The 15,353-nt window shown below is 47.2% G+C and overlaps 1 protein-coding gene across 3 annotated transcripts in view; it reads left to right on the top strand.

The window, feature by feature from the left end:
• Positions 1 to 15,353, top strand: part of Brd1 (bromodomain containing 1) — a 48,859-nt gene that overhangs the window by 14,593 nt on the left and 18,913 nt on the right. For 2 of the 3 annotated variants that reach the window (XM_021182866.2, XM_021182864.2), the window contains exons 3-7: positions 3,630 to 3,786; positions 6,652 to 6,783; positions 7,223 to 7,351; positions 7,776 to 8,088; positions 13,448 to 13,708. In XM_021182866.2, the coding sequence (XP_021038525.1) occupies positions 3,630 to 3,786; positions 6,652 to 6,783; positions 7,223 to 7,351; positions 7,776 to 8,088; positions 13,448 to 13,708 (992 nt within the window). The remainder of the gene's footprint in view (positions 1 to 3,629; positions 3,787 to 6,651; positions 6,784 to 7,222; positions 7,352 to 7,775; positions 8,089 to 13,447; positions 13,709 to 15,353) is intronic. The other variant, XM_021182865.2, reaches the window with a different exon arrangement.

The raw sequence follows: 15,353 nt of genomic DNA, 5'->3' as shown, positions 1-15,353 counted from the left end.
CACTTTGTAGACCAGGCTGGCCTCGAACTCAGAAATCCGCCTGCCTCTGCCTCCCGAGTGCTGGGATTAAAGGCGTGCGCCACCACGCCCGGCTTAATCAGTAATATTTAATTCATAATGGAGTCACTGGTTTTGTTAAAAGCCGGGTTACTATTTCCATGGGGGAGTGTTAGTATTGGACTGAGGTGGAGTTGGCCCTGTTTTTCTTGCTGTTCTTTACTTTTGCTTTTTAAGACCGTCTCTCTGTGCAGCTTAGGTGGCCTCAACTTCACCATCCTCTGCCTGAGACTCTGAAGTGCTGGGTGACAGGTATGCTGCCTTGCCCAGCTTTCTTCCTGGTTTGTTCTTACTGTCGGAGGAGCTAGAAATCCTGGCCATATGTATAAGTAGACTATAAAAGTGGCTTGTTGTGGTAGTGTATGTGCAAAGCTACAAGTTGGCTGTAAGCAGTGCATCCACTTTAGACCTAGGGTCTTCCTCACTAAAAGTGGATAAAACCTAGGCCGAGAAAGGTTAGAAAGACCTGACAGTGTGAGTCACTTGCCGCCCTCACTTTGTAAACATAAATTCACACTTTTCAGCAAAATGGTCCAGTTAATTTTTCTCTTGTATTTTTGTTTTTATTAGCTGTATTTAGGAAGGCTTGAGAAACTTGTGAGTGTATTCTTGCTAACATTTAAAATTTTTAAATAGACTATAATATTAAGAAATTCATAGCTGGGTGTGGTGGCGCACGCCTTTAATCCCAGCACTCGGGAGGCAGAGGCAGGCGGATTTCAGAGTTGGAGGCCAGCCTGGTCTACAAAGTGAGTCCCAGGACAGCCAGGGCCATACAGAGAAACCCTGTCTCGAAAAACCAAAAAAAAAAAAAAAGACAGATGTGTGATTATTAAGTTACAATGGAACAATTGTAGCTATTGTTTGTGTCTGAGAGCCCTTCTTGTTGCATGGCTAGGGCTGAAAGTGGTCTGGCTCCTGTAGGGCTTGCTTCATGGGCTTTTCCTCTCTGTAATCTTGGTTTATTTGTGCCTTTGACATAACACTCATATCAGATTTAGTTACAATAACTATGCAGACAAGGTTGGGTAGTTTATAAAGGAATTTTTTTTTTTTAGCTCACAATTTGGGGAGCTGAGAGCACAAGATTGGGCATCACATCAACTTATTCTGTGGCTGAATCAGTGGGGCAGTGGCATCGAGGCAGGAGCATGTGTGGGGACGTAGAAATGCTGTGGTGAGATTGGACTCCAGAGCACAGGGAGTGGCCAGCCTGGTCTTCCTACTGGGGACCTATCACTCCAGGGATCTGGGACAGACTATCCAGACTAGAGTAGCGCCTCTGTTTCCTTCTAGAGGTCCATTTTGGTCATGTCTACTCACAGGTTCCTGTGTGCTCGGGTCTCAGGTCTGGCTGTGTTGGTTGTCTGTCAGTGGTAGTTTGGCCTGCTCTTCCTGTGGGTTCCGAGTTGGCCTGAGCATTGATGAGCGTGGGATGAACTGGTTGGACATGCTTGCTTTTGGCTGGTCTGCTTCTGAGGTCCACCTTTGTCCACAGCGTGCAGTTGCTCACCAGGGGGGAGTCAGACTCTGCTCATGTAGTGTTTGGATACATACCTGTAGAGGACATATTTTACATTTTTGTTGTTGTTGTTGTTTTGTTTTTCGAGACAGGGTTTCTCTGTGTAGCCTTGGCTGTCCTGGAACTCACTCTGTAGACCAGGCTGCCCTCGAACTCAGAAATCTGCCTGCCTCTGCCTCCCAAGTGCTGGTATTAAAGGCGTGCGCCACCACTGCCTGGCATTAAAAGTATTTTTTTTTTAAAGATTTATTTATTTATTTATTTATTTATTTATTATATGTAAGTACACTGTAGCTGTCTTCAGACACTCCAGAAGAGGGCGTCAGATCTCATTACGGATGGTTGTGAGCCACCNTGTAGCTGTCTTCAGACACTCCAGAAGAGGGCGTCAGATCTCATTACGGATGGTTGTGAGCCACCATGTGGTTGCTGGGATTTGAACTCCGGACCTTCGGAAGAGCAGTCGGGTGCTCTTACCCACTGAGCCATCTCACCAGCCCCCAAAAGTATTTTTATATAAACCTTGTTTACAACTTGCAAGCTATTTACAATTTCCCAAGTTCTTGCACTGGGGAAGGTGTGGGTCTAGTATGAAGTTGGAATCTTTATTAAAGCAAATTGCTAATTATTATTTTTACTTTTAAATTGTTAAAAAATGTTGTATCTGGCTGGGAGTGGTGGTGCACACTGTTAATCTTAGCGCTGGGAGGCAGAGGCAGAACTCTGAGCTCATGACTACCCTAGTGTATAAAGCTAGTTCTCAGACAGCCATGGCTCCATTACATAGAGAAACTCGGTCTTGAAAAAAACAACAAAAACAAACAAAAGTCTTATATCTCTGTACTGCCTCTGAAGGTTAAAGTAACCATCAATGTAGTGTTGAACCTATGTTTGCTGTACAGATGTTACACCTTAGTCAGAGTGGTGCAAACACAAGCTGTACCAACACTGCAAGCTCCTGCCCGCTCCAGGGACAGTTTCCTGTGGGACTTTGGTCCATCCTCAGGTGTCGCGGTTGCCTTCTGGTGCAGCCTGGTGTCCTGCCTCTTGGTGGGTTTGTCATTGCAGATAATGCTTGGTGGTCTTGGTGTTTGACCCACCACATTGAGCATGCAGAGCCACAGAGGGCACTGCATCATCCAGCGGAGCTCAGCCAGGAGGCTCGACCGCCTTGAGATTTGAAGCATTCTCAAGAGCAAGCAAGCCTTGGCAGAGCCCGGCCCTGGCAGAGCCGGCCTTCCAGCTGATGCTGGTGTTCTTGATTGCTCTGTAAAATCTACATTTGCCTTCTTAAAAAAAATAAAAATAAAAGTGAACTTAGAAAATTTTAAAGCCTGTTCTGTAATTTTGATGTGTGGTACAGTGAAAGAACACCTTCTTGTAGCCTTTTGTAGTGGGATTTGCTGGAGTTTGTCTTTCAGTGTCTTTGTGAGGTGGCATACCAAGCCCCTCTTTTCGGAGGGAGGGAAGGAGGGAGAGAGAGGGAGGCAGGCAGGCTGGCTGTGGTATGAAGCAGCCGCCCAGAAGCTCTCTGGCATTCACAGCATTCACAGCACTCACAGCCTGAGGGCTTTGAGCGTGCCTTCTGCAGAGGTTTTTATAGCTTGGCACGCTATGACATTTCTCAGAGGATGGTTGTCATTTACTAGGAGCAGACCATGTTCCCAGCCTGAATTCAGTGGGTGGGCTGCTCTGCTTCGAGAGTTTCTTTAAGGTTGAGTGTGACCAGCGCTGGTGGTGCCAGCTGTGAGAGCAGACTTTGACCTCAGAGTCTATCCAGTAGGCAGCATCTCAGCTGGCAGTGGTCAGTAGCAGTCACTGTGTGTGTAGATGGGAGCAAAGTGGTTAAAGTTTTGTTCAACTGTGTTTCCTTTAGAAGTTTAACCTGGTGACTGTTTGGGAGGATGAAATCTTTAGTTAGTTGAAGGTTATGAACCGTTTTCAGGGACAGGCTCAGGGAGAAAACTGCAGTGTCCTGTCTAGTTTTCTAAATGCAAACACTTTTAAATATCCCTTTCGAAGCTAAACTCTCAGTTTTTCCATGTTTTAGATTAAATAGGATTGCGAATCAGGTGGCCATTCAGCGGAAGAAGCAGTTTGTGGAGCGAGCCCACAGCTACTGGTTGCTCAAAAGGCTGTCTAGGAATGGTGCTCCCCTGTTGCGGCGGCTCCAGTCCAGCCTGCAGTCCCAGAGAAACACGCAGCAGGTATGTGTGCTCTTCTGCTTTTCAGCTGCTGCCCTGGGCTGGATGTGGGGCTGACCCTAAGCCCCGGCCTTGAACTTTACTAAACTGCAGGTTATTCGGGTGGCTCCTGTATCCTCAAGGTTTGCTGTGACTTTGGGGTTGAGTTGTTCTTTACTCTGACAAGTGTCTGCTCTGTGCCCAGTCCTCTGTCAGTTCCAGGGAAGGAAGGGACTGCTCAGAGAACATGGCTCAACTTCGGCCGCATGCATAGTCAAGACAGAGAGGGAGGCCTGATGAGGTCTATGCAGTTCCTCTCTACACATTGCCCAAAAATAGGTGTCTGGTAGTATCTGCTGGTCCACTGGGAGGAGCTAGTCATTTCATCTGTAAAATAGCAACCAACTTTAATGGAAGTTTAAGTCTGTAGAATCCTGTTGAATCCCTATGGCTGTCACAGGCATGGCTGTGAATGAGCTTAGGGTTCTCATCCTGTATCCTGTCAGATGAGCAGTGGTACTGAAGGCCTGTTGTATGGATTGGACACTTGTGTCTGCAGGTTACCAAGTATTGCTCTTCTGGGAGTTAACAACTTGCTGGACTTTGTCTGGGTCTGATCTGAATGGAAGGGGCCTCCCTAGTGTTAGATCTTCTGTTGCCACAAGCCAACGTTGTCTATTATTCACTGAGGACACATACCTCCTTGGAGGCTACTGGAATGCCTTAGTTAGGGGTTTCCATTGCTGAGAAGAGACACAGTGAAGACAACTCTTATAAGGGACAACATTTAATTGGGCTGACTTTACAGGTTCAGAGGTTCAGTCCATTATCATCAGGCAGGAAGCATGACAGGCAAGAGGGTCTTAGAGATATTGGTCATGAAGTGTTTGGTAACATTGGGCACTGGTAGGAATGATTGCTTATGTGATGGTAGGTAGCACTGTTGGAAAGAGAAGATACTGAGAAGTCTGGGAGTGGGTGACTACTTCTGAGCTTCCCCTTCTCAGAAGTCTCTTCCTGGGAAGAATTCCAGCATTGATTTCTATGTAGCAAAGCAGACTGCTTCAGAATCGTACCGGGACAGCGGGTTTACAGATGGGATGATTTGTGTAGATTTGTGTACAGGGTCCTTTGTTCATGAGCCTATGGCATGTTGGAGTGCAGACAGTGGCTCAGTTACCCATGACCTTTTAAAGATGAAAACCAGGCCATGAGCAAACCAAACTCAGGCCTGTTGGTAACCTATCCAAAATGTTCTCATGGTTACTCAGAAGTCTGTTTCTAAGTAGCAGGAAGCTGTCCAGGTGATGCTCGGGTATTTGGTTTCTTTTTTGTTTATTTTGACATAGGGTCAACCTGAATCTTGCTATATATGCTGGCCTTGAACTCAGAACTCAGTCTCTGCCTCCTAAGAGTTGAAATTAGAGGTGCACATGGCCACAGCTGGCAGTGTTTCTAACTCCCCTTTCCATGTATTTGCTCCCTTTGCCTACATGTGATGAGGTTCACTGTGCGTTACTGTGGGCGCTAAAGTGTGTGCTGGCGTTTCCATACCATGAAGAGTAGTTGTTTATACAGTTGGGTTGGTGACACTTTGACCGTTGTGCTGTAGCTTGAGTTGCAGTCTCTGCTGTGGTGTCACTGGGCCATGAGAGGCAAAGCTGTCCAGAGAGAAGGGGCTCCTGTGTGTTCTGCAGCTGCACGGCAGCACTTTGCTTGTGGCTGGCAGATACAGATATTTATTTAGGTTACTGTCTAGCAGTAGTGCAGAAGGACAAACTTTTGGGTAGGTCATTTTCCATCCCTTTATAATAGGGACAGGCGGGCTGGTGAGATGGCTCAGTGGGTAAGAGCACCCGACTGCTCTTCCGAAGGTCCAGAGTTCAAATCCCAGCAACCACATGGTGGCTCACAACCATCTGTAATGAGATCTGACTCCCTCTTCTGGAGTGTCTGAAGACAGCTACAGTGTACTTACATATAATAAATAAATCTTTAAAAAAAATAATAATAGGGACAGGCAGGACATATGGCTTACTGTGAGGAGGTAATCCCATACTTTCCACAGAGTAGACAGTAGAGATTGTGTGGGGTGAGAACTCAGGTCTTGGACAGGTTCACTCTGGGGAGGCAGAAAGAGAAGTATGGGGTGGCAGGAAAGGAGATCTGGGTTGGGGGAGCAGATAAGATGCAGGGAATTCTGAGAGGATGAGGCATGTTGAATTTCTTGGAAAGTGGCTGGAGAATCTGGTCCTTTGTAGATAGGGCTCTGGCCTTGTTTGGTGTTCCTTGGTTGCTATCAAGGGATGTGTGCTCTCCCTGTGGCAGCAGGTCTTGTCCCTGTACATCTGTGAAGTAGTAAGAGTACCCTGTTTAGCCTTGAGGGGCTTACTAGGCTTCTGGCTGCTTCTCCTGCTTAGAACTCTGAGCAGCTCAAGGATCCACCTCCCTGTGGCGCTGCAGAGCCAGGATGCTGACCAAGTGCTATTTGGTGTACTGCCTGAGAAGGCAGCTGTGACTGGCAACTACAGTACCCACGTTAGTGTCTCTGGGGTTAGAAGTGATTTCACACCTTCCCTGCCACGCCTAGAACTGAACCTGTGTAATATTCGGCCGTCAGTTAGGGTAGCTTAGGTTTGTACCTCTTGTATATCCTTTCTCGTACTCCCTCCATTCCTGCCTCCTGGAGTCAAGCCAAGACCCCGTTGTGTCCACTAGACCTTCCTGTCCCATTGTCACAGCACATTTATAGGCACTGGGTACATTTATAGAGACTAGATCCCAGGTCCTGTTACCCTTTTAGTCTTACCTGATGGATGAGCTTGTTAGATCCCTGGCAGGAATAACTTCGGGGTGTGGCTGATGGAAAGTTTCCTCTAATTTTCTCAGAGAGAAAATGATGAAGAGATGAAAGCTGCCAAAGAGAAGCTAAAGTACTGGCAGCGGCTGCGACATGACTTAGAGCGTGCACGCCTGCTAATCGAGCTGCTGCGCAAGCGGGAGAAACTCAAGAGAGAGCAGGTGAGGAGGGAGGCCCTTGGGTTCTGCCACCCTCTGGGCTGTCCCTGGATAGACGTCTTGCTGCCGCCATGGAGTGCTCTGGAGTGGCTCCTGTGTACCTGCTGAGTTAGTGCTGTCCCCACCCTGTAGCATATCATATCCCTACCCTATAGTTGGTCCTGTGGTACCTCTGTGTTGTCCTTTTTGGGTAGCTACCTCTGGAGTATCCTGCCTTGGAAGATGTACATGTCCTTGCACAGAGAAGGCAGCTTTGTGGTGGGGTGGTAGCTGGCACGTAGGCTGCTCTGTACTGCTGGTTGGAGTGGTGCTCCTGTGATTGTGCAGTACGTGGAGGTGTGGTGATCTCCAGGAGAGGTGTCCCTACACTGCTCTGGAGACAGTGTATGCAGAGGTGTCCCTGCATCCTCTAGAGACAGTGTATGTATGCTGTTGTTGCCAGGTGAAGGTGGAGCAGATGGCTATGGAGCTCCGGCTGACACCGCTGACTGTGCTGCTACGCTCAGTCCTGGAGCAGCTACAGGAGAAGGACCCTGCAAAGATCTTTGCCCAGCCCGTGAGTCTCAAGGAGGTGCGTGTCCCTGAGGCTCACCATTCCGTCCCTGTGATTGAGCTCTTCTGCTGCTTGCTTAGGAAGCATGCAACTGGGGGGGTTACCTGCATTCTTAATTCTCATTAGTTAATAGTTAATGAATTTTTGGTGAATAGTATTTTAATTATAAAAGATAGTACCTCGTTGTAAAGCACTGAAAGTGCCTAGGAGAAAATTTCTACTTAGAACTTAGCTATTGGTGATGATAGCCCTGCGGGTGCCCCATCTGTTGTCCTTTTAGTTGAAGTAGGTTGGGAGGGTCTCTGCAGTGATTGGGCTTAGTTTGTATTGGCTTAGTGTTGTTGTGAAATTAGTCTCAGGTGTGGTTGATTTTATAGAAAGCATGAAATAAGTTTTGATCTTTCTTTGGTTTGTAAATGTTTATTTTCCTTCCTAAAATTAGGTACCAGATTATTTGGATCACATTAAACACCCCATGGACTTTGCTACAATGAGGAAACGGCTAGAAGCTCAAGGGTATAAAAACCTCCATGCCTTTGAGGAGGATTTTAATCTCATTGTAGATAACTGCATGAAGTACAATGCCAAGGACACCGTGTTTTATAGAGCTGCAGTGAGGCTGCGAGACCAGGGAGGGGTTGTCCTGAGGCAGGCCCGGCGAGAGGTGGAGAGCATTGGCCTGGAAGAGGCCTCGGGAATGCACCTGCCTGAGCGACCCATCGCAGCCCCTCGGCGGCCCTTCTCCTGGGAAGAGGGTAAGAACTGTATCCAGGAGGACAGCGGATGCTTTTTCTCTCAGACTGCACTCACAAAGACTCCAGCATGCGGGCCGAGTGTGTGCTCCTGAGGTGTATGCGCCTTGTATGGGCAGCACGTGGGCCTCGCCACATTTTCACATACCCACTGCGAGAAACACATATTTAGGTGCTGAAGGCCCCGAAGACACCATAGTTGAGGATGTATCCCCAAAGGGTCTGACCTTGCTTCTGAGGAGGTCATGCATTGAGAAGGCAGCTATTCATTAGTCGTCGTATTTCAGCTGAGAAGCAAAAGCAGGAGCTAATGTTGGCCATGCCACTGATCTTCTCTGGGATGCTTGCAGGTGTTTATTGAGGGCCCAGCCTTAGCCTGCTTTTAGGACATGGCCTAACCCTCTCCAGGGCAAGCTTGTACTCTGGGCCCCACCGTGCACATGCTGTTGTGCTCTTCATTAATGTCTTCCAAGTAAGGAGCTGTTTTTAAAGATAAGGTCTCAGTGGGTAGTCTTGGCTGGCCTGGAACTCAAAATGTGGATCAGGCTGGCTTGGAATTGACAGAAGTCCACCTGTTTCTGCCTCCTGAGTGCTGTGGTTAAAGATGTGCACTACCACACCACATCTGGCCTCCAATCATTTCTTGTAAGCTTCTTGCCCCTTGATTGTTTATTCTGTAGGTAAATGTCTACAGTAGGTGAATGGAGTTTGGTGGTCAACCTTGGAACTTTTATTCACAAAACCCAAGATCCTATGTTCCTGATTTGACCTACTTTTTCTCCTGCTATTGACTGTCCAGGAAAATGGTGGAATCGTACGGATTTAGGTTTTATCCAGTACTTTTTCTTCTCCTGGATGACCAGCTGGCTGGTCACTGTGGCCTGACTCCATGAAGTCAGAGCCCTTGGAGGCTCCTCACTTCTGGCCTCCTGTGTATCTGGCCCAGAGAAACTGTCTGTCTCAGGCATCTCTGGGGCATACAGGATAGGATTGAATTCTTTTTTTCTCAAGATAGGATGTAGTGCCACACTCAGGAAGCTAAGACAGGAGGTTCACCACAAATTCAAGGTCAGTCTAAACTATAGTGATTTCTAGGCCAGTGAGTTATACCCTGAGACCCTGCCTAAAAACCAAAACTGATCCAAAAAGTATAATTAGAAAGCAGGCAGGCCAGAGTGTGGCTTAGTAGTGTTTCTTTGCATGTACAACATTTGGGTTCAATGTCAACACAGCATAAACTGGGTATGTTGATACAAAGATTAGAATTTAAAGGTCATATTGGCTATATAGTGAATTCAGGCTAGCCTGGGTTACATGAGACCTTGTTTTGAAAAATAGATATGCATGTACACACACAGGTGACAAGATTTCTGAAGCCCTAGATAGGTCTAGCAAGGTTAGATCTTGTGCTGAGATGGTCCAGCAGGAACTGAGCTTGATAGCTACCAGGATTACAGAGCGACTCTCAGACCTTCACCTGCATCCATGTTCTTTTCTCTAGCCTGTGTGGGAGGCAAGGGTAGGGCTCCAGCCTCATCTGTTGTGGCTGTGACTGTGACTGTGCTTTGGATGGTATTGGCTGCCCTTAGAAGCAGAAGAGCCCAGTTACGCCTGGGAGTCTTTGACCTCACAGCTTCTGATTCTTGTGCTCTGTAGATGGACAGGGCTCAGAGGCCTCACAATTGAGATTCCAGAAACTGGCTTTGCCATTGCTAAATAAATTTCTGTGCCAGACTTTTTGCCAAAAAGGAAAGTAATAATGAAAAGTACAAATTTATTTTTTCCTCAGTGATTGCAGTAGAAAGCATGACCTGTGGCAGGGGGAGCTCTGGGTACTCTGCCGCTGTCTTGAGCCTGCAGTAAGAAAGATACTTGTCTTAGGGTTTTTCTGCTGTGAGCAGACACCATGACCAAGGCAAGTCTTATAAGGACAACATTTAATTGGGGCTGGCTTACAGGTTCTGAAGTTCAGTTCATTATCATCAAGGTGGGAACATGGCAGCATCCAGACAGGCATGGTGCAGGAGGAGCTGAGAGTTCTACATCTTCATCTGAAGGCTGCTAGCAGAATACTGGCTCCCAAGCNGCTAGGAGCCCANACCCACAAGGCCATACCTCCCAAAAGTGCCACTCCCTGAGCTGAACATATAATATACAACCATTACATTCCCCTGGCCCTCATAGGCTTGTCCAAACATAAGCCTATGTGAGCCATACCTACACATAGCATAGTGCAAAATACATTTAGTCCNACTTCAAAAGTCTATAGTCTATAGCAGTCTCAACAATAATCGTGCCATATCTTAACTGTAACCACCAAAGCAAGACAGGAAGCCAGCTGGGCTCTGCACCTCCATGTCTAATGTCTTCAGATCTTCTATTCCTTTTTCATCGTTGTTGACTGCAACAAACTTCTTTCTCCTGGGCTGGTTCTACTCCCTGGTAGCATAGCAGCTTTCCTTAGCAGATAGCCCAACCACCACTCTGGTATCTCCAAGGCAGCTTCTTGTTTTAATNTCTGGGGCCCATACATAATCTGGGCCTCCTCCAAAGTGGCTAGAGTAGCACTCTAAGCTCAGGTTGATCCACTCCAGTACCACTGCTGCTCTTGGTGGTCATCCCATGGTACTGGCATCTCCAATACACTGGGGGCTTCCGCTGCAACTAGGCTTCACCAATAGCCTCTCATAGGCTCCCTTCATGGTGCCACCTCAACTCCTTTGCATGACCCTTTCAGTCCTGGGCCATCATCTGCAACCGAGGCTGCACTTTCATCAGTGATCTTCCGTGGCCTCTCAGTGCCAAGCCTCAGCTGCTCTTTATGACCCCTTCATGCCTTCAAGACCAGTACCACCTGGGTGATTATTACATGTTACCAAGCATAGCTGCAGCATGAGGTGCAACCTTGGCTATCTCTGGAACACAGCTTGTTGGTGCTCTCAGAAACCACTTCCCGGTGATGCTGGTGATTTATTTATTATATGAGTACACAGCTGTCTTCAGACACACCAGAACAGGGTATTGGGCCCCTGCTACAGATGGTTGTGAGCCACCATGTGGTTGCTGGGAATTGAACTCAGGACCTCTGGAAGAGCAGTCAGTGCTCTTAACCACTGAGCCATCTCTCCAGCCCTGCTGGTCTGGTCTCTTCTTAATTACTGCTAATTTCTTAGCTCCAGCTAACCAGCGTCAGCTGTCCCAGTAGTCTTTCTCCTTGTGATTATAAAGCCAGAAACACATAGCCGAAGCTGCTTGCTGGAGCTGGAATATGGCCCTGTTCTATTGCATTTTTATCACTAGCTTCCGGCTTCCATGCCCCTTCAAGGCCTAAGCTTGGCACGTGGGGGATCTTGCTCTGAACTCTGAGATATGCATGCCTGACTCCTGGGATTAAAGGTGTGTACCAGCACCCCGGGATTTAAGCTTTTCTTCACCTACAACTTGCTCTGTCCTTGAATGTAGAGATCTGCTTACCTTTGCCTCCAGGAATTAAAAAGCTTGTTCTGCCCAGTGTGGACCAAAATTTAACTGGGTGGGATCTTGTCCCAAGGTCACTAGTCCCTTAATTCAAATTAATGTCCTTGAAGACTGATTCAGCTCCATTCACTTCCTGGTTTCCTTTCTAACCTTGCAATGCTTAATCACATGCTCTTCTTGAGAACAAAGTCTATGATGGGCCTTTCTAAGGCTTCCTTTGTCATTGTAATTAACCTGAGCCTCCTTAGCCTCAGACATACTCTTCAGCCAAGGGCAAAAAATAGCTACTTCTTCACCAAACTACAAAAACAAGTCTCTAGGCCACATACTGAAATTCTTCACTGAAACCTCTCGTGCTGGGTCTACACAGTTCCGATTACTCACAGCAACAAAGTGTTCCATAGTCCTGCTAGGATAGACCATGAAGCCCCACTTGAAACATTCCGTAGCTTTCCAAATCCAAAGTTCCCCAACCTACATTCTTACAAGCAAAAATATGGTCAGGCCTATCACAGCAATATCTCAGTCCCTGGTGCCACCTGTCTTAGAGTTTTTCTGCTGTGAGCAGACACCACTCTTATAAGGACAACATTTAATTGGGGCTGGCTTACAGGTTCCGAAGTTCAGTCCATTATCAAGGTGGAAACATGGCAGCATCCAGACAGGCACGGTACAGGAGGAGAAGAGCTGAAGGCTGCTAGCAGAATACTGACTCCCAGGCGGCTAGGAGCCCACCCACGAGGCCACACCTACTCCAACAGGGCTACACCTCCTAGCAGTGCCACTCCCTAAGCCGAGCATATACAAACCACAATACCGACCCTGTTGAAAGAGAAGCCAACCAGCAGAGCCTGCATGTCTAGCATTCAGGTTGAGGAGGGAGGATTACAGGTTTGAGGCCAGCCTGGACTCAGCCAGCAAAGAACAGAAGAAAGGAGGCTTGAGATGTTGAGTGGTGTTTTTTGTTGTGACTGTAAGCCAGTTGGACAGTGTTTGTCATGTCCCACTGCTAGTTAGTGCTGTTCTTTAGACAGGGCACTAGTGATTCTCCTAGGACAGCTACCAGGTCTGGGCAGGGCTCATTTATGCTAGGTGTCTCTGTTGGCCCTGCTATTCCTTTGTCTTTATCTTCACATAGATTAAATAATTCTTCGGCTATTTCACTAATTTAAGTTCTGCAGTCAATGTTCCTAGAGTCTGGGGAGACCTGCGGACTCTGCAGCCTAGTTTCCTTTTGGTCATGATGATGTATCTGCAAGAACTTGAGCTAGGATGATGTTCACGATGTATAAACAGTCCATGTGAACATATTTACACACTCAGCGTCTGTCAGTAGTCCATCTTGCGTCTCTGTTGCTGCACTTATACATGTCTGGTGGTCTTTGTGCCTCTCACTTTTTACAGAGCAGGACTGAGTTGGGTCTTATTCCAGGAAAGGCCATGTGTGTTACCCACATCTCCTCTGCTATGGCCACACTAGTCCTTTGTGTACTACTGACTGAAGGAGTATCTTGTCTTTTTTTTTTTTTTCTCTTTGTGATAACAGCCTTGTCATGGGTTCAGAATCAGGGTAGAGGGAGTATGTATGGCACCAAATGGTGAAATTGGAACACTTGGGAGGCAGGGGCAGGCAGATCTCTGAGTTCAAGGTCAGCCTGTTACAGAATGAGTTGCAGGACAGCCAGGGTTACCCAGAGAAACACTGTCTCAAAAACAAACAAAACAAAGCAAACCCAAAAAGCCAAATAAACAAACAAAGATTAAATGAATGTGAAGTCTGCGCTTAGGCTGTGGGCAGGCCCAGGAATAGTTGAGACCGATGTGATGTTATCAGAGGCGCCCACGAATCCGAATCTGTGGCTAATGATGCCTGTTTTTGGTTCAGTGGACAGGTTGCTGGACCCAGCCAACAGGGCCCACATGAGCTTGGAGGAGCAGCTGAGAGAACTTCTGGACAAGTTGGACCTGACCTGCTCCATGAAGTCCAGCGGCTCACGGAGTAAACGGGCAAAGCTGCTTAAAAAAGAGATTGCTCTTCTCCGAAACAAGCTGAGCCAGCAGCACAGCCAGGCTCCACCCACAGGGGCAGGCACGGGAGGCTTTGAAGATGAGGCTGCTCCACTGGCGCCGGACACAGCGGAGGAAGGTAAGCATGGGGTAGGAGGGCCATACCTCACGGGCATGGGGGTCGCTTGACAGGCTTAAATGATGTTCTGTAGTAGTGACGAGCTTGTACATTTTGAAGGTCACGGAACTCTTGGTCACTGGATATTCCTGCTAGGCTTTTTTTGATGCCCTTTGAAAGGATGTTTTCGTGTGTTCTGTCTGCTGTATTTTGGCAGTTAGTTTACAAGCTTAAAGGAACAGAATGAGATTTTCTTTTAATTTGAGCTTGAAAGACTTAGAAGGAATAGTTTAGATCTGATACAGTGCTGAAGGTGGCTTCTCTGGTGGGAATAAGAAATAACTTAGTGGTATTTTGTTAATTGAGACAGAGTACTATGTGAGTAGACACCCTGAAATTGTTTTTACCTTGTCTGCGTAGGTCAGAGGACAGCTAGTTGGAGTTGGTTTTCCTGGCATCTTAGCGTGCTCGGGGATCAAGCTCAGGTGGTTAGACCTTGCAAGCACCTTAGCTAAGCCCTCCTGCTGGCTGAAGTTAGGAAAGGAGGACTGGCTAGAGAACAACCCAGCCTTGGGCTGGGCATGGTGGGAGGAGTCTGAAGTGCACAGGCCTGTTCCCAGATTCTCCCTCCACCTCAGGCCTTTCCTGTGGCTCACCTTCAGTGGACACGGTCTTATTCTGGCAGCATGAGTGACTTCTGGGGAAAGAGCTGGATAGCTGAGATATGAGGGTGGAGAGGAAGGAAGGGAGGAAGTACAGAAGAAGCTGTCTGCCCAGTGCGATCCACGAGGCTTCTGTGTGTGGTGCATCTAACTGTGGCATGTTTGATGGCACAGCACCCTTTAGTCCACTTGTCTTGGCATCACCACATTTCAACTCCATGAAATGGAAAGAAAAATAAGACCTACTTCTGCCACTGCTATTAGCAGCTTGACTTAGGATCTCCCTGTGCATTTTTTTCTGCCCCATCCAAATAAGAATTTGAAAACATTAACACAAGACCAGTGTCACCATAGTTTGCATTTTTTTGATCTGTATGGCTGCCTGTCTTAGTAGATGTGACTTTGCCCAGTGACATGGTTTCAGTATGTTTATGCCATGTTAAATTTAGTCTTATAATTTTAACAGTTGGTGACAATCTTCTAACCCACTTTCCCCTTCTCTGCTTGCTTCTTTTATATGGTTATGCTAGGCAACCAGCAGAAGCTAGGGCCAACACCAGAGTTCTCCTGGCCTTACATCCTTCTAGTGTGTTCACTTGTAAACTCACAAACACCCTTGGCCTTGCCATTAGGTAACAAGTTTGATTGGTCCACACAGTAAAGGTTTTATTCCTCAGTGTGTGACACATTTTCTCCTCGTTTTCTTTTTTAAAGATTTATTTATTTGTTATATGTAAGTACACTGTAGCTGTCTTCAGACACTCCAGAAGAGGGCGCCAGATCTCATTACGGATGGTTGTGAGCCACCATGTGGTTGCTGGGATTTGAACTCTGGATCTTCGGAAGAGCAGTCGGGTGCTCTTACCCACTGAGCCATCTCACCAGCCCCCCTCATTTTCTAAAAGTCTAATGACCTGCTCATGGCAATTTTCTGCCTCTGTTGGGGGCTCTATGCTTTCTTTAAGGAACATTGCTCATGGGACCTTTGACAAACAGATGCATCC

This window comes from Mus caroli, chromosome 15 (genome assembly GCF_900094665.2).
Source record: "Mus caroli chromosome 15, CAROLI_EIJ_v1.1, whole genome shotgun sequence".
Taxonomy (NCBI): Eukaryota; Metazoa; Chordata; class Mammalia; order Rodentia; family Muridae; genus Mus; species Mus caroli.
Note: the sequence above shows the minus strand (reverse complement) of the source record. Positions and strands in the feature narration are given on the sequence as shown.